At 44.1% G+C, this 18,226-nt stretch overlaps 2 protein-coding genes across 2 annotated transcripts; both read right to left on the bottom strand.

Moving 5' to 3' along the window:
- Positions 1 to 108: 108 nt before the first annotated feature.
- On the bottom strand, positions 109 to 12,414 carry ankfy1 (ankyrin repeat and FYVE domain containing 1). The gene is made up of 25 exons (XM_083665003.1): positions 12,398 to 12,414; positions 10,876 to 11,083; positions 10,504 to 10,622; positions 10,189 to 10,324; positions 9,889 to 10,012; positions 8,593 to 8,742; positions 7,935 to 8,100; positions 7,556 to 7,760; positions 7,290 to 7,358; positions 6,979 to 7,181; positions 6,755 to 6,852; positions 6,097 to 6,313; positions 5,857 to 5,955; positions 5,515 to 5,668; positions 5,194 to 5,362; positions 4,813 to 4,931; positions 4,070 to 4,226; positions 3,693 to 3,893; positions 3,424 to 3,600; positions 3,136 to 3,283; positions 2,880 to 2,970; positions 2,642 to 2,766; positions 2,336 to 2,482; positions 2,052 to 2,142; positions 109 to 1,869 (listed from the first exon to the last, which is right to left on the bottom strand). The coding sequence occupies exons 1-25, from the start codon at positions 12,405 to 12,407 to the stop codon at positions 1,734 to 1,736; spliced, it is 3,519 nt and encodes a 1,172-aa protein (XP_083521129.1). The 5' UTR covers positions 12,408 to 12,414; the 3' UTR covers positions 109 to 1,733.
- A 653-nt stretch (positions 12,415 to 13,067) lies between these two features.
- ube2g1a (ubiquitin-conjugating enzyme E2G 1a) lies at positions 13,068 to 17,750 on the bottom strand. The gene is made up of 6 exons (XM_083690839.1): positions 17,598 to 17,750; positions 15,834 to 15,936; positions 15,508 to 15,605; positions 14,985 to 15,163; positions 14,586 to 14,708; positions 13,068 to 14,421 (listed from the first exon to the last, which is right to left on the bottom strand). Exons 1-5 carry the CDS (start codon positions 17,641 to 17,643, stop codon positions 14,622 to 14,624), a joined length of 513 nt encoding a protein of 170 aa, XP_083546965.1. The 5' UTR covers positions 17,644 to 17,750; the 3' UTR covers positions 13,068 to 14,421; positions 14,586 to 14,621.
- Positions 17,751 to 18,226: the final 476 nt, after the last annotated feature.

Below are 18,226 nucleotides of genomic sequence, written 5' to 3'. Positions count from 1 at the left end.
ATTTCTAATTATTAGATGAGATGACAAAATGTTGCTCAGTTGCACTGAAACCTCAGTCCAAGAAAACATGTTTTGTGCAAAGTACAAAAAGCAGAAACAAAATTATGTTCTTATTTTGATGACTTTTATGTAAAGTCGTCCTCCCTTTCTCTAAAAGGATACGCAGGGAACAGACAGGCTAGATATCTGAGCATACAGATACAATACAATGTGCATAAAAGATTAAGAGGCAAGATTTAAGTTTGTCACAATGACAAAAAAAAGCACAAACTGCATTAAGTACAAAACAGTTGTAGTGGTCAAAAATATTATACATTTATCTGTACAATTTAACAATACCTAGAGTGGACCACTTGGTCTGGCAACCCTCAACTCCACATTCTCCCAAATGATCAGAAAAGTCATGTAATCTTGATAAAGTGCACCTGTTAGGCTTTGAAATCAAGAAGCATTAAAACACGATAGGTCAAGACAACAATTGACTTGAGGCAATACCCCCCCACCCAAGACCTCACTGTAGGCCAAAAATGGAATGTATCATTTGGTGATCTAGGGGAAATAATTCATGACTATGATAACATGTATAGGCTACAAATTAAATGACATGCATAGGCATTTTATCATAAGTATCACTTCATAAGCATTTGAGAACAACAACTCTTCATGTTTCTCCCATGTGGTAAAAAGGCTATCCCATATATAGCTGGTTAAAAATGGATCATACTTGTCATTTGACCTGAATGCAGAGTCCCCTTTACTGGGCAAATTATGTGTGGCTATGACATTTTGACCATGTGGTCTAATGCTTATGAATGATATTTATGCAGTTCAGCTTCAATCATGTGAATAAGAGAAGATAAGCGCCATAATCTCACTTCTTTAACCAGTAACAGTGTCAATGTATGTGTGAGTGTATTTTTACCCAATTAGTGTTTCAGGAACATTTGAATCACTGATTCAAATCGATTTCAACGTGTCAGATTTGTCTTTGTGTGTAAAATAGCTGTAGACTCAACTCTTGTCCCTTAAAATCCTACAAGTCTCTAGTTGTCTTTGAACCAGCCACATAGTCTACAGTCAGGATGAATGATGCCAAAGTCAATAAAGTGATCAGCTTGATCGGTGGTTCAGAGAAGTAGAACACCTGCAGTCTTGTTCATTCAGTAGGAGTTAACCCCAGTCTTGGACAGCAACAAGGTCTGCTGTTGTATTTCTCGGCACAGTGAAGCATTGTTTGAGGAGTGGGTCACCGGGCCAGTGAGATGCTGATGGAGAAATTCTGTCTGTTCTGCTCCCAACAGACCAGTCTCCCTCCCCTGAAATAAAGAAACTATTGTGTGTTCATCACTGACTTATATGATTTCAAGAAACTCTTGAGTGATATCAGGGTCAAATCAATACATCGTCATTGTTCCTGGTAAGTCAATCTGAATCATATCTCCTCAACAAGCCCAGTCCAGGAGTCACAGAGCTTGTAAACTAGCTTAACATTTCCAATTTCACATGATTACTTTGATCAAAAAAACCAATGCTTAAATTCTACTTCAAGTCCTGCTAGAACATTAACATTTTGTTGATAGATTGGAATAGTACAGAAGTTGTGGTCCATAACTTTGTCCAGGGATGTCCCATGAGGCTGTCCTGCTACTGCTGCCCACTCTCCTGGTGTGCTTGGCACGGCCAGTGCTTCATTGGAGGGGGGGGAAATGATGGGGGAGGGACAGGCTGGTGGGTTAGGAGGACACTCCACCCAAAGTCAGCACATCGAAGCAGATGTCACAGACCCGCACAGGCTTGTTCAGGTCAAACTTGATGATGGGGATCTCCTTTATAGAGCACTTGTGGCAGAGCAAGCGCCCACAGTGGCGGCTAGACACAGATGGGTAAGAAGGTGTGGAAGATGGGAGAGAGGGAGACAGAATGTTTGGTAAGTGAGGATAGACAATAATCAACAGGATGTACTGTTGAATAAGCAGTTTGACTTTACATAAATGATAGAAACATCAGACTTTCTATTCAAGAGGAAGAAAGCTTTTCAGTTGCCTACTCACCAGTGATGTTTCCTTGTGGTGACTCCAAACTTGGCAGCACATTCATAACAGTTGGACCCATCACACCATGGGGGCTCTTTGGTCAACATATCTAAATCACACAAAATAGCCAGTGAGAATGATTGACTTTTAAAGTTCTCAGTTTAAAGAAGAACTACTCAAAATGGACTGGCTGAACATCTGTCAACAGTCATGATAGAAAATGAACTAATCTAATGCTGAGCGTCAAACACTTAGCGGTGAATGACAGACGCATTGAATTCCAGGAGGACTGACAGGCTCACCTAAGAGGCGGAAGAGCAGCTGTTTGGTGGCCACTTGGTAGTTAAAGATGTTGATTCCTTGGTTGTTGTTGACGCCCAGGCGAGCCCCAGATCTCACAATGGCACGACACAGGTTCGCGTTTCCTTTCATGTAGGCCAGCAGGAGACCTGGAAGAAGACCATTTATTCTCTTAGATACATGCATCTTAGTTTCAGTCATGTTATTACTCATCCTAAATAGACAGGGGCTGCTGATAACCAACATTTATGAAAATTATAATACTTGACGCAGCCAATTAGTGTTGGTCATGCACAACAATGCTATACCTGTGTTCCCTTCATTGTCTGGTTTGTCCAGAGGATACTCGGGCATACACTCCAAAAACAGCTCAAAGATGGCGGCAGCATTCTCTTTCCCATAATGCCCCAGGACGTGCATTGGTGACTGACCCCTACAAACCAAACGCTCAGTGAATAAACCTTATCTTTTAACCTGTAAGAAATGACACGGTGGCCTTGTAAGAAAAAGTACCCTCCTTGAGGAAGGGGAGCTGAAGAAACGTACCTCAGATTGAAGGCCTCCGCATCAATGTTGGACTCTGTGAGAAGGGCTCTGACGTTATTAAGGCGACCCTGCATAACGGCCAGGTGTAGGGCTGAGGGCAGAAGAAGAGAAGAGAAGACAGTAAGAGGGAAACTGAGATGAGACAAAAGATCAGCGAAAAGGAGGGCCAGCGGCAATAGTACAGAAATATAGTTCCTGTCAAAACTACCTCAAATGTAAAATCAGTCCCATCTACATTATAACTATAAGTAAGTACCATTGTTGCCATTCTCATCCACAGCAGCAAAGTCAACTCCGTTCTCCAGTAGCACAGAGCAGATAGTAGCCAGGTCCTGCTGGGCAGCCAGGTGTAGAGCTGTCTGTCTGTGTTTGGTCAGCTCATTCACTTTGGCCCCAGCAAGCAGCTGTGTGGACACACCCGTCAGACATAAGCACTACATGTGCCTATAAGCACTACGTCCCCAACGTCACACTCTGACAACTGCTCAAACTGATTTGCCCAATGCTGAGAGACAGGTTTTAGTTTTTCTAGTAGTAGCCTTACCAGGTTGCGGACAATAATCTCAGATCCAGCCTGAACGGCCAGGTGGAGGGGGGTGAGCTTGGCTGCGTCCTGGACCCGGGAGTTCACGTTGGCCTGGACACTGATCAGGAACAGCACGCTCTCTATGTCAGAGTTCTGCACTGCCACGTGGAGGAAGTTGCGCCCTTTGTTGTCCACCTGATCAGAGGGTCGGGGGTTATATAGGCTCATATACACAATCGTACTACAATAGGAGTGTGGTAACCAGGGAGGTTTGGTGTGGTGTTCACCTGTTCAGCAGCCCCAGGCTCTCTCTTGAGAATAGCTTCTGCAGCCTTGTTGTTCTTGTGGGTCATGGCGCAAGCAAAGGGGGTCATGCCCTGGCGGTCGCGTACATTCAGACGGATGTCTGGGTGGGAGATGAGCAGCTGGATGATGACACTGTGTTGGTTGCTGATGGCAATGTGGATGGGAGCCCGGCCCTCTGCGTCCTGGGGAATGAGGGGGGACAGGGAGTCATCAGTGACATTGGGTGACATGGCATCCACCTCCCTCACTGATCAATCATGTTTTCTGATAGCGACTGTGTCTCTTTGCGGATGGCTCAGTGAGAGAGGAGACTAGGTTAGAGGTAACTGGACCTGGCTGAGTGACTAGTGAGACTGACCTGTGCATTGACGTTGGCACCAAACTCCAAAAGGCACTGCCCCACCTCCTCCAGCCCCCAGCTGCCAGCCAGGTGAAGGGGTGTCTGTCCGTCCCTGGCCTCCTCCTCCCCCTCTCCGTTAGGGCCTGGCTGCCGCGGGCTGTTCACGTCACACCCACTACACAGAAAGAAGAGACAGGACAGACAGGGGGGGGATCAACCACACGCATCTAGCACTGTATTATGATTAGCAGTAAGCAGTAATAATAGTAGTGGTCATTTATAGAATACACTCAACATCTAAGTCCACTACATGACTTATACAAATGTGTCTTTACCTTTCCCAACTCTTCTTACCCTCCATTCCTCTGTTAGACAACCAACCAAGGAAGCCAATTACCTCCTAACCTAATTGGCATGATTTGTGTTCGCAAGACTAAAATCTGAGGTAAGCCTGCAGGCTTTAACAGCTTACAGTCAGACAGGGATCACCTTGATTGACTACGAAACCACCTCCTCTGGTTTCAGATCTAGAACCTCCTCGACTGTATTCAACTCCAATGAGAGAATTAACTGCCTCTACCTTGATCATCAACCAGACCTATGGCTCAGCTAACAGTAAAACTAAAGGGCCGTTACAAAATAGAACCCAGTATACTGCCAAAAGTAGCTTAAGGACAGGGAATGAGATAAAAACATAAAAGTGTTGTTCGGTTGAGCATTTACTGTGAGCTCATAGTGAGCGATGAGGAACGAGTGCAGACCTGCGGATGAGGAAGCAGGCTGTGACTTCATTGTTCTCGTCCACAGCCCTGTGGAGGAGGGTCTGCTGACAGCCTGACGGCCCCGAGCTCCAACAGGTGGCGTCACAGCCGTGTCTGACCTATCAGAGACAAGCAGACCAAAACATTTTCAAAACCTCATTGCTTTTAGGGTATTACGCTCATAGGATGTCTATGTAGCCAAATCAACTCATACCAACGTGCACACCTAACTAGTAGGGATGCAGAGGTGAGCATCTCATGTGTAAGCATCATGTTATTCCAAGGGTAGCTTATTCAGATTATTCCATGGAGCCCCATCACTCCTCCTCCTCTCCTCTCCTCTTCCCTCGTACTCTAGCTAGCAGAGAGTGTGGGCCTCACCAAGGTGGAGGCGATGTCCTCCAGGCCGTTCTCCAGGGCCAGCCACAGAGGGGGGTTCCCTTTCTCATCCACAACAGACATGTCTGCACCGCGTGTGCAGATGGCGTCCACCACCAGGGGAAGCTGGTTACTGATGGCCAGCTGCAGCGCAGTCTGCCCCTCCTGGGTCCTAAGGAGAGACACCGTACCCTTCAGGAATACTCAGAAAACTTCTAACTCTACAATCCACATTAGGATCTAAAACGTACTGCATTTCATCCCCAAGGTAACAGGCTGTGACACTGGTACCATATGGTCGTGCCTGTCCCCCCCCCGTCTTACCTGACGTTGATGTCAGCCTGGTGCTCCAGGAGGAACAGAGCGCTCTTGCTGTCCTGTCTCTGGATAGCCATGTGCAGCAGGGTCTGTCCGTTAGACATGGCGTCGTTGATGGCCGCCCCAGAGCCCAGCAGCTGGGCTGCTATGGTGTGCATACCTAATAATGACAACAACAGGAGCGACAGTCAATTTTGTGGGTCCCAGATAATTAGAAATATGATGTGTGCTTGGATTACCCACCAAGTAACATTTTTTATTTGTTACAAAAAAACACTATTAACGACTCCTTTGTAATCCTGCATGTACAAGGATGAGTGCTGCATTGTTGATGCTGGTCTAGCCTACCGGTCCAGAGAGCCAGGCCCAACACCGTCTGGTCCATGGAGTCTTTGAGGCTGAAGTCTGGGATGATCTGCAGGTTATTGGTGGCGTGAAGTGCATTGGCTGGAACAAAACCACAAGGGACATAACTGCAGTCAGCGATTTCACACACTAACCGGGTCCACCCACTCATATATTACAAGAAATGACTAAACCCCCTGGCCTATAGAAACACGTCCCTGAGGCCTACCCGGAGGTGCTCACCTTTCTGCTCCAGGATGACAGACACCACGTCGGGGTGGTTGTGGACGATGGCCATGTGGAGGGGGCTCTGCAGGGACACACCCTGTGCCTGGCCGTGTAGCTCCTCCTCAGGCAGCGCCTTCTGCGTCTGCAGGTTGGGGTTGGCCCCCTGCTGAAGCAGCTCCGCAGTCAGGCCCGCCAGGCCATAGCGACAGGCCGTGTGGAGGGGGGTCTCGCCCTGCAAGAGAGAATAGAAAGAGAGAGAGAGTCATGGCTGGCCTTGGTTGTGGACGATTTCTGGCAAATATAAACATGTAACCATAATGATGGAGAACATTTATGAGAGACAAAAACACAGTATGATGCAGTGTAGCTTGTGCTGCAGTCAAGTCTGTGATGCAGCATAGCTGTGATACACAACAGCTGGAGATTCAGTATGGCTTATATTACAGGAATCTGTGTCACTACCGCTTGCAATTCTAACTGAGGTGCTATATAGGTAGTGGTGCAATCCTAGTAGAATCCATAGAAATGAATGGAACATTTATCCCACCGTAGACATAGAACAACTTTTCTACCTCTATGTATTCCATTGTGTGTGACATGTGGAAGAGCTGGTGATGAAGTATGACGCCGTAGAGCTTGTTTGTGAGGCATGTGATCCTGCAGTAGAACGTACCCATTTGTTAGCGTGGTTGACCTTCGCCCCATGCGTGGCCAGGAAGAGAGCAGCCGCCTCGCTGCCGGCACCTGTTGCTCTCTGCATGAGACAGTTCCCTGAGGAGAGAAAGTGGACGTGAGAAGTGAGATCAAGGACAAAGAATAGTATAATAATGCAGTCCATATGTGACTACAGTCCATTGTCAGAGAGAGCAGCCGTTTTAGGCAGCTTCTAGACAGTACCTGTGGCAGTGTCAGGTGCGTCTGGGTTACTGCCCCTCTGGATGAGCTGGGCTGCAAAGCTGTTCTCGTCAAACGAGGTGCCGTTCACCACCGGCACGTCGTCCTCAAAGGGGTTGACAGATAGGTCAGACGCCACAGTGATGTACTGCAGGGCCAGCCACAGAGCTGTGCTGCCCTCATGATCCTTCAGCTCCAAGTCCAGCCTGAGGAGGGGGCCACAGGGGGACGGATGACAGCGTTACACCGGGAACTACCCTTCAGGGTGTTTCAATCAGGTCAACAGTCATCTGGGGTCAAATGTTTTAACTCACTGCTTGCACTGTAGTAGCTGGTTGAACACTGGCTCGTTCCCTGACACCACTGCTTCATGCAAGGGGGTTCTGTAAAACAAAATGGAAAATGTATTGCACCATTGTATTGGGATCATGAATCAGTGCATGATTTTACTTTACTTCAACAAATCTGAACATTGGAAGATTTGCTCCAAGTCCACTGAACATCAGTTGAGACACTTCTGAATGGGCCTTGACTATATCACACGTGACTCTTTGATCACAATGATGATAACATTACCCACCTGCCCTTGCTGTTCTGCATGTTGGGGTTGGCCCCGGTTTTGAGCAGGGCCTCTGCGATGCAAGCCATTCCACTCATGACCTCCCCAGAGTGCTTCTTAGGGCTAAAAGAGCATACCAGGTGCAGGGGGGTCTCCACTGCCCCCACTGTGGCTGCATTCACTTGGGCTGAGTGGCGGATCAGGAAGGTGGAGGCAAACTCATCCCCTATGGGGTGGAGGAAGAGAAGTAGGGGAGAGGACGGAGGGGTTGGAGACACATTCCCACTCAGCATTAAACAGAGTTCAGGCTTTGAGTTTCCACATATTTGTGTTGTGTGCTAGGCTAGCCATGTAGCATGCATAATGATGTCACACGCTATGGACTGAAGGCATCTCCTACCTCTTTGGATGGCTTTGTGTAGGAGGCTCCAACCACTTTGGTCCACCATGTCCACATCTGCCTTGTTGTTGACCAGGGTGGTGGCAATACTCTCCAGTTTGCGAGACAGTGCAAGGTCCAGGGCCAAGTCACCATTGTTGTCCAGTTCATTCAGCTTGCCAGGCAACTAAGGATAACATAGTTCAAGAGAACTGTAGCTATTCTACCTATTTAAAGGGTTTATCCCTTTAAATAAACAAACAACCATTAGAGGAGTCAGTCGAGTTGGCTACTACACACTGGTTTGGGCCAGGTCCAACTAAGAGAATTCAGGGTTCTCCTCAAAGAATGTAAGAGTGGTGCTGCATCACGCTGTGAACTAAGTGGTGCCACTATGTAAACATTTCAAGGCAAATTTAACTATACATTTAGTAATGAGAGTAACTATCTTTGATCACCTACGACATTGTTGTTAAAAATGACAGCAAAAGTGAAAGCGTTATGATGTTGAATTCAGTGTTTTAGCTGTATTTTTTTTTTGCATTTTGACATGAATAAACGCAAGTCAGGTTTTGATAATGCAATCCAGTTGTTCAAAAATCCTGGGGAGAACCCTGGAATGGAGCATTGGTCTCAGTGAAACTGTAACTAACTGTCACTGTAACTATAAGCAGCCTACCTGTGAATCCATCTCTATAAGGTAGAGGAAGACCACATCTTCCCTCTCCACTTTGATGGCTTTGTGGAGTGGAAACTCTGTTTTGGACTTGATCATCTTGAAGAGCAGCTGTGCGCTCATGGTACTGAAGTCCTCTTTCCTTAGGTCATCCTGGTGAGGGAGGTCGAGAGACATCAACAAAAGTACTTCAGGAGAGATTCTCTGTCATCTAGAGTTACAGTAAAACAGGTGGAAAAATATAATTATAGATTATTCACTCGAGTTTCCTTTTTCTGAAGATCAAATGTTCAAAATTCTATTCAGACTGAAATTAGTTCAATCTCCTCTGCTCTCAAGCAGTAATCATATAGCCTAGCTGAAGGTAGACCAATGTGGCACAGTGGGCGATGCACACAATGGTCTAGGAACCCACCTTTCCTCACTCTAATTAACTCCCATATTAGCAGTCCATATTCAAGTCGGTTTCTGCTCATTTTGTTGGGGCGAAAAGTGATGGGGAGGTTACTAAAACAAACATACCTTATGGTTCGTTCAATTAAAAAAGACACAAGATAAACAATACAGGGGCTACACCTACCAGCATAGGGCACAGCCCCTTCATTATGGACTCACCCTGCTGACAATATCAAAGGCCCACAATATCCCTAGAGACTCTGAAGTCAGGTACGGAGTACTACAGATTTCGAGTCGCCCTTTAGCTTGGCTAACTTTGGCCGAAGTAATAAAAGCACAGTGAAACAGCAGATTGAGGCATTCAGAAGCCACTGTGGTCAGAGGCAGCACAAACAGCAGTCAGGTGGCTGATGAAAAGCCATTTCCTCCGTCCTAGTCATAAACATAACCTTGAGAATCATTGGGCTCTGGCTGCACTTGATTTATTAGGTCATAAACAATGAGATCCTTGACACAGAGAGAGAAACAGCTCAGGATTAAAAGACAGACACATGGATACAGCACAGATAATAACATGCTGTAGGGAACTAGATGGTGATATCTTTACATACTGAACTGGGAATTAGAACATTGCAACTAAATCCTTGACTGGACTTGATTTTATTCGGTTTAAACAATTAGCATTTGAGGTAAAAGAAAACCCTTGAGTGAAGCGTATAACGCATCATCCTGACGGGAGCTGGAGAATAATCAATACTTGAGCAAATTGAGATGGCCTGATAATGCATCGTGTTCATTATACTGTCAAGCAGCTCTCTGGACCTCATCTGTGAAATAAAACCGACTACCTATTGATTCAGGATTGTCCCGTCAGGCCAGAGAGTGCTGACAATGGAGACTCACCCAGTGGCTGGCTATGATCTCTCCACAGTAATTCATGAGTGTGGTGGCATCAAGCTCCTCAGCCGTCTGGTAGAACCGAATACAGTTCCTAACGTTCACAGATGACATCACGCCTTTCTCACACCTATGCCAAGAGAGAAACACATTTAAGTACCGATACAATCGGGGCTATGCAAGCCTAGCCATGCAAGCTAGGCCTAGTAATAACTACTTGGGGACATTGGGCATGCATTCACAGCTTAGAACAAGATAAGAGAAACAAGACTTTAGCACACCTCCCAGTGTGTGGCCATTGCCTACCTCTCCCGAAGCAGCTGTAGCTGAAAGCGATTGGCCAGCTTCATCAGGTCGATGAGGAAGGCATCGTCCTCGCTGAGCTCCAGCTCATCGGTGTAAGCCCAGCGCAACATCGCCATGGCAACCTCCGGCTTGGCATCTGGGCACCCGGTATGTGAGAGTATTAATGATTCACATTGAGTGGTTGAGGTAAGGAAACTTCAATATTTCTGGTTGAAAATGTTATGAGTGCATTTTCCCTCAAAACCATTAACACTAAACTGTATTTTTTCTGGGGTTACATTCTGGTGTATACTTTGTGACAGCAGGGTTGCTTACCAGATAAGTCTAGTTCTGAGGTGGAGGCCAGGTTGGCCAGGCTCCAGATATCACTGCGAGCAGCAAGTACAAACTTATGAGCCCTGAGGCTCTCCTCTCCAACTTTTACCTTCAGATCACTGTAAAACACAACAGTCACAACATGTGAGATCAGAAAACAAATGAGATCAGAAAATGTTTCATATTGAGTCCAATTATTGCCTTGTACTTGGCTATTCCATCTCAAAGACTGCTTCCATGCTAGACTGCAAGGGAGCAGGAAAAAAAAAGCCCTCTACTGAGTGTAACCATGGCAACAGCACATGCTGCATACATCACATCACACCACATCACACCACAGCAACCCCCCCCCCCGCCCCTGCACCTCCCTACCTGTACTGGTCCTGCTTGTAGAGCTCAGCCACGATGTCAAGCAGGCGGCTGATGAAGGTGTCTCCGGCTGAAGCGTTGGTGGAGCCCTGGCCGGAGGCCTGAGCGGCCAGCACGGCGCAGCGTCTCTCTGTGTCGGCCAGCCTTTGTTGCATCTTCACATACTCCTGCCTGAGCAGGGCCAGGTGCTTCTGCAGCTTGGCCACCTCCTCTGTCACACAGCAGAGTGGGAGGAAAGGGGAGAAATGGAGAAAAGGGGGTAAGAGAGGGGGAGGGAGAGAAAGCTGGTTGGTACAGAGCGAGCTCTTGAAAATGGTTGTACTTATTGATAGTTCCACTAAGTTAGCTACATCCTAGGTTTGGATTTAAGTTTAATTAGTTTAACTTTAATCTAAAGTTGTATTACAAGTAGGCCTAATTATCCAAGGCAGCTTCCTGGATAAGGATGTCTCAGAGACTCCATTTTATGTCTAAGCCACTCTCACTCTCCCATTTCCTTCCCCTTTCTCCCTAAGTTTCAGTGAAGACAGAATGCTGAGGAGGCAAATTACTTTGCCCTCCCTTGGGTCAGCAGGTTAACACAGGCTGGCAAAGTTATGAGGAAGGGGAGGTCCACAGCACCACCTGATCAACCGAACACAGGAAGGGCTCAGTGCTGCAACAGCAAAATAGACGCTGAGCCGCCTCTGATATAACTCAGAAACATTAACTTAAGCACTTTGTGGCATCTGTAAAAATGCTTTTTATAGGAGGCCAAGACCATAGGAGCAATAAAATTCAGCACTGACTCAGTTTCTACAGTGACTAGCTTAACATCAACTAAAATACTGTATATGTATTTATGTACCTTACCTACACAACTGAAATAATAGAAATGCTCTAGATTGTCACTGCCAATGACAGCTACGCAGACTACAGTGACAGGACAGGGCGGGCATTTGAGCCCGTTATCGCCAGCTAGCTGGCTGACAAAAGTTGATACAACACCTTTAGATAGATCACAGATAAACATGACACTTACTAGGCACAAATTGATCAAACCTATAATATTGTGTATAATAATGTCCTCGTCCTGAGACTGAGTCAATCGATTACGTCTGGTACGCCAGCTAGTGCACATCAATACAAAATGTTTTAGCTAGCTAGCTAGCTGGCTGGCTATCAGTGATATCACCTGCGTACATGTGTATTTTTGGGCAAATGCTTTTATGAACCCTCTGGTTGAAACACCCAGTGACTTAATAAGGGGGTTTCTAAGTCACCAGTTAGTTAGCTGGCTACGCTCGCTACTAACGTTACACAGCCCAACCCACTCCCTCACCTGACTAGCTAGCATTGGAAGCTGCTTTTGCTTGCAAGTGAAAATTTGCTAGTGCTGAGACGAAAAGGAGACAGTGCTTTGGCTGTACTTCAAAACTGTCAAGTCATATTTCATTTAACTAGTCATTCAAAGGTCCCGACAAACAATTTGATACGCATCAAATAAAGAAAGGGCGTATAAATATTCAAGAAATCTGTCCCTTACCTTCCGCCATGTTGGTTCCGTGCCGTGGCTTTTAGTTCTGTGTCGCGAGATGTTGAAGTCAGCGATGGGAGGTGTTTTGTGGCAGTAGGTTTTCTCAGCATCCTTCCACCACAATTAACCTAACATTGACTACTATTATAATGATACAGAGGCAGCATATAAAACACTGTCTTAGATTCTACCTTGTAGCCTACAAAGGCCATAGACATGCTTTATGATATATTCACTGCTTCAGATCAACTCCACTTGCTGGGAATAATGAAAATGCATGCATTATGGAAAAAAAGACAGGTTGAGGTGGATTAAAGTTAAGTCTAGACTGGGGCCTCAAATTGGCACATCTCCCTGAAACCTATTCATAAATCCAAAGACTTCTGCCTTGGTCATATGGGATAAGAGAACATCTGATAACTTAGTAGCTGTCCTTTGCATATGGGGCACACCACAGTAGTGTTAACAACACTTATTTCCCATTCCAGATTTGACCATGTAAATCACCATTTAACTGACAGTATCCACTACTTGATGGAACACAGAATGAAGCACAACGTTGTCAATGTGTCATGTGTTTCATGATAGCTCCTACATAACAACATGTAAGAATGAGGATGTGTGTACTGCATACTCCATTTCCATACAAAAAAAAACACCCAAACAAATATTGGAAAAAATCATATTTTAGAAGAACTCACTACAGGTGGTGACAATTTCCATAACATGAAAAATATACATCAGTATTTTGTCTTTGTACATTAGGCAATAGTCCATCAGAGCCATCATAAAATAAACAAGGGGAAGTTGAGGATCAGGGGAAAAGGGCACGCACGCACGCACACGCACACGCGCACACACACACACACACACTCTTTAAACCAAACCCAAAGACTACCAGCAAGAAAACCTAAAGTTAAAGCATGCATAACAAATCCAACCTACAACACTGCACAAAAGAAAACGAGCGCTGCAAATAATCTTCTTAAATGAGGTGATTATTGGAGAAACAGGCCCCACATCACCCCAAATCTCATCAGAATGTCCAAAATGTAAGACGGTACACAACACACAGGGAGAGTTATTGCTACACCAAATTGTTACCAATACTTTAATTATACATCATCCTGGTGCAAAGGGTTATAAAATAACTTCACACACACATTTTAAGGGGTGTTGAGGAATTTCTCTAACTTTTCTGACACTTTAACTCTTGTTCAATGCAGGGTGCAATTGCCAAGCAATATAATAGGAGGCACTTTTGAAAAAAGACAAATCAAAAACTTATGAGCCCAAAATTGTGTGCATGCATGACCTGTGTCCGTTATTTTTCCAAAGGCATAAAAGCCTGGATCTAAAACCAAAACAAAGAAACATCCATATAGCTTTACTCAATGTTTAATGGTGACTTTACCTGAAGTGCTGAGAGTGAGAACCCAACATGACAAGCAGGCTATGTGTTTTCTAATGCACCCCTTGTCCCTCCTCCAAAAATGCCATTTAAGCTTGATACTCTGGTCATTTCTGAACAAATGCAACTCTCCAATAGTGAGATTCTACAACAACACATTCTTACCCCTCTACAAGCCATCCTGTCAAAGCAACCTGTAACAAATCTAATGCACACTAGAGTGGATGTTGAAGGGGAAGTGAACTAAAAACTTCAAGAATTTACAGGATTCAAATTCTACCTACACAAGCGCTATTTATTTGGTACTAAGTGTCTTGCTGGATGGATAGGAACAGTTTATATATTATCCGGTTTTATGTCTGTGCTATGTACAGGTCTTTACAATATCTTCCTGAAAGTTGTAGCAGTTCATAGACTTCAAAAAATGCGTTATCATCTTTTGTTTTGTTGTATTTGAGTTGGCACTTGCTTGGCGGTTTTCTGTAAGCTTCTGTAATGGCCGGTATGTTCTATTGCAGCCTATTGAAGCCAGCCTGTTTCTGCCAAAGTCAATGAAGACAAGCCTGGCAATAGGGTGGTAGAGTGCAGGAAAACAGTGCCATGATGTTTCTCAATTGGAGACCTGTGAAACACAAGAATTGGTGACTAACAGAGCTGACAGAGTATTGATACAAATACATTTAGTTTAATAATTCCCCAGGATATACAGTTGTAGTGTTGGGACCTCTTCTAAATCACAAGACCTGGCTCGTAAAAGATGGGGCCAAAAGTCCACTATATACTTACCCTGAAAAAGTGAAGCTCGAAGCTGCTTGATAAATATCACTCAAAGGCAGTCTCTTGACTCTTTCTTACACAACGTGCAACTTTCCTTTTGAATTCCCCATGTCTGTCTTCCCTCCACTCTTTCTGCAGGTTGCAACAAAGAGGGGGAGTTATTTTGAGTAGAAACACAAACAAACTACATTTTTATTCCACAAAGTTTAGTTATAATGTTTCATGTAATGACTGAGAACCTAGATCTGTCTTAACAAAAAGTTCTGAATAGACCTTCTCTATGGGATGGAAATTGCAAATACATTTCTTGTCCTGAATAACAATCCAGGCATTGATTAAAAAAGAGAAGAAGAAGCTTAATCCGAGTAGCTCAAACCACTGATTTGGACCCTCAGGTGAGAGACTTACCGCAGCGTCGACGTTGGCAGGCGAGTCGCCATTTGGGTCTGCCAACATGGAGATAACACTAATCATGATAGTTTCCACTGTGTGGATAGGGAGCCAGCGCTCCTCTGGTTTTTCATAGCCATACTTATCCTCCCCGGGCTCGTGCAAAATAGAAATACATACATCACCGTTCTTGTCAACTGCAAACAAGATCATGGACAAGAGATTAGAATTAATCAGGTAAACAAAGAAGTGTTGTTGTTTACTTTTTTATCATTATTAAGAACATCTAATATACACTATAATATTTATATAGCTTGAGAAACAGAGGTGGACGGGATAGGCTAGATCAGGTTTTAATTAGACATTTTGTAATACCCTGCCTATCTCATTTAGACACTTGATAAGACAAGTATGCCAACCCAGAAAAAGATAACTATAATAAAGACAAAATAAAACATTATGTTCACAAATGACTGTTCTAAAGCAACACAAATACTTTCGATAGAAAAATGCCCAGTCAGTGCACTTCAAACATACTCACCATTTGGGTGCCATATATCTGTGATAAATTTCATTTTAGGTGGCCTGAGAGGGTAGTCTTTGGGAAACGTGAGATGTGCTTTAAACACTCCACCTTCACTGTGAATATAAAGAAAGAGAGTGAAATGTGTGCCATTAATATGTGGATGACAATGCTTATATGGTATATACAAAAAAAAAAAAAGAGAAGAAGTTTGAAAAGACACAGAATGCATGACACAATCTGACAACTGTTGAACATGACAAAATAACACATCCTCACATCCAAATAACACCCCATCTGGCTCAACCCACACACCAAAATATGACTGGAACTGGCAGACTTACTACAGTGTGTCTGGGGGGCCGATGATTAAGACTTCCCATCTGTAGAGGTCATTATCGTCTATTAAACCTGCTGAGAATCCCTCCACTGGGTTCTTATTCAGCTCTGAAAAAAGAATAAGAAAGCATACACACTTAAGATTTTTTTCTCCTTATCGTACTACACCAAAATAATACTGTTAACATCAATTCCAAAATATATTCAGAAGCCAACACTAGGGGTATACCTACCTACCCCGCCCCCCCCCCCCCCAAACTTGAGTACATGATAAGACAATAGACAAAAAACATGAAAAAGCTGACCAATGCTACTAAATGGGGGCGGGTAAGGAGTCAAAAGGGAGCTGGAGTGGCTACACCCCTTTGAACAGCAGCAATGAATTTGCTTTTGGGGCCACATTGTGAAAAACATTTGACCTCCAGTAGTAGCGTCTGCTAGCAGCTGACACCTTCATCTGGACAGTAGGTGTAGGCATAGAGGATCTCTGGAATACAGCCACACAAGGATTTAGAGGTGCTCTTATTCCGCTTAGAAAACTTGGCAAGGAGCAGCACTGTGTTTATGTAGTTTGACCATATATATATATATATATATATATATATATATATATACACACACACATATACATATATAGTGTTTGAGGGCAAGACTCCTTAACATTTGCCTCATCATGGCAACTGGGAAGGAACAGCTGTAAACCCCACATGGATTCTCTTATCAAACATGCCATTACAACAAATAAGCACCAACAATGTGACACGGCATCTATCACAGTGTATGACGACTAGCAGCAGATTGACAGTCTGTCAACAGACATGTGAATTCCTGAAATGGCAACTAAGTTTGATCTGAAAGAGATAAGCTAGACAATCCGCACCTATCAATCATAGCACCCCTATCATTTGAGGTGCTATTGTGATAGCCATGTGTAGCCTCCATGTGGTGAGAAGGGACTGTGTCAAGTTGACATGTCTGTCAACTTTCTGCGACAGTACCAGTGGTCCATCTGTTCTGAATGGTGGACAAAGAAGAATCATGGCGCAAATCATAACCTAGCTGGCTAGCTATGTGCCCTGTCAAACAATTTTCACAGTTATCTTAATAATAATGTTTTATACAACTCTAGCGTTTGTCTCTGACAGTTAACCTATGCTGGCCAGCTGACAGTTTTGACGTGTCTCCTAACTAACCAAAATGATGTTCAAAACAAAGGGAGTGACAACAGTAGCTAGCTAGCCTGTGTTGCTAACCTGAAACTTTACCTAACACGAATAACATCTTTAACAAACGCGTACTGTAATGTTTACTGATGTCCCTCAGATAGCGTTAAGTTTGTTTAGCTACACAAAGGCCAACTTCAATAGATTACTCTAAATATAACTTAGCAAGCTAGCTAGCTAACCGGGGAACACAATACTGTAAGCTAGCTAGCACAATGGAGAGCTTGTAAAATATTAGCTAGCTGAACTTAGCTAGCAAGCAGTTTTGTTTGTTTCCACTGTTCAAAGGAAATCCGACGTGACATTCAATCAACTTCATACACAATAACTTGTCTAGCTAGTAAGCGAATATAACAATAAACGGATCTAAACGTGCAGAATATGGGCCAAAGGAACCTAACATGCTTGCTAGCATAGTGTATTGCTTAGCTAGCTAACTGTTAGCTGACATTAATGGATCAGTTCGTTCACAGCAGCGTTCTATCACTAGTAACTAGCGATCTACCTAGCTAGCTAGCTTACGTTAACCATCAGTTTATAAATTACCTGCCAACTGTCTCCTGAGTAACAGTGCTGACTGAGGCTCCGTCATGGTCTGACAATTTGGATCCTAAAACAATAAATGTCAATATTTAGAGGTGAGAGAATTACGTTAAATAAATAACGGCAGTGAATGTGCGTCTTCTCTAGTCCGTTTAGCTCAACATTCTCATCCTGATGAGCACATGCGCACTACTCTGCTAGGGCCGCGTGAAGGCAGTTCTCTCGGTGACAGTGTGAGATGATATTCAAGAGGTTAGGCAAAAAATAATTGTCATGTAAGAATCTATGCGAAATGCTCTCTAATCCCGCAATCTCAGGGTCATATAGTACGTTGGAAATTCTATATGGACCACTTTACAGTATCCTTGATCCGAAACCATTATTAAAATGTGGAGGACCGTTTTCATGTGCCTGACTTCTTTTCTTTCTTGAATGCCATATATGTATTATTTTTGTTGTCAACATTCTGCACAGGTACACATCTGATACCTATCTGTAAGGGCCAAAGGGCATCACTGTAACTGTTTTCCCTTTGCATTCACAGTTTTATATATATGAAGCATATTTCATACTCTAGCTCACACATTATGACAATTCTCACATATTCATGCGCTCATGACAGAGAATGTATG

This window comes from Argentina silus (genome assembly GCF_951799395.1).
Source record: "Argentina silus genome assembly, chromosome: 2".
Classification (NCBI taxonomy): Eukaryota; Metazoa; Chordata; class Actinopteri; order Argentiniformes; family Argentinidae; genus Argentina; species Argentina silus.
This window is presented reverse-complemented; position numbering and strand designations above follow the sequence as displayed.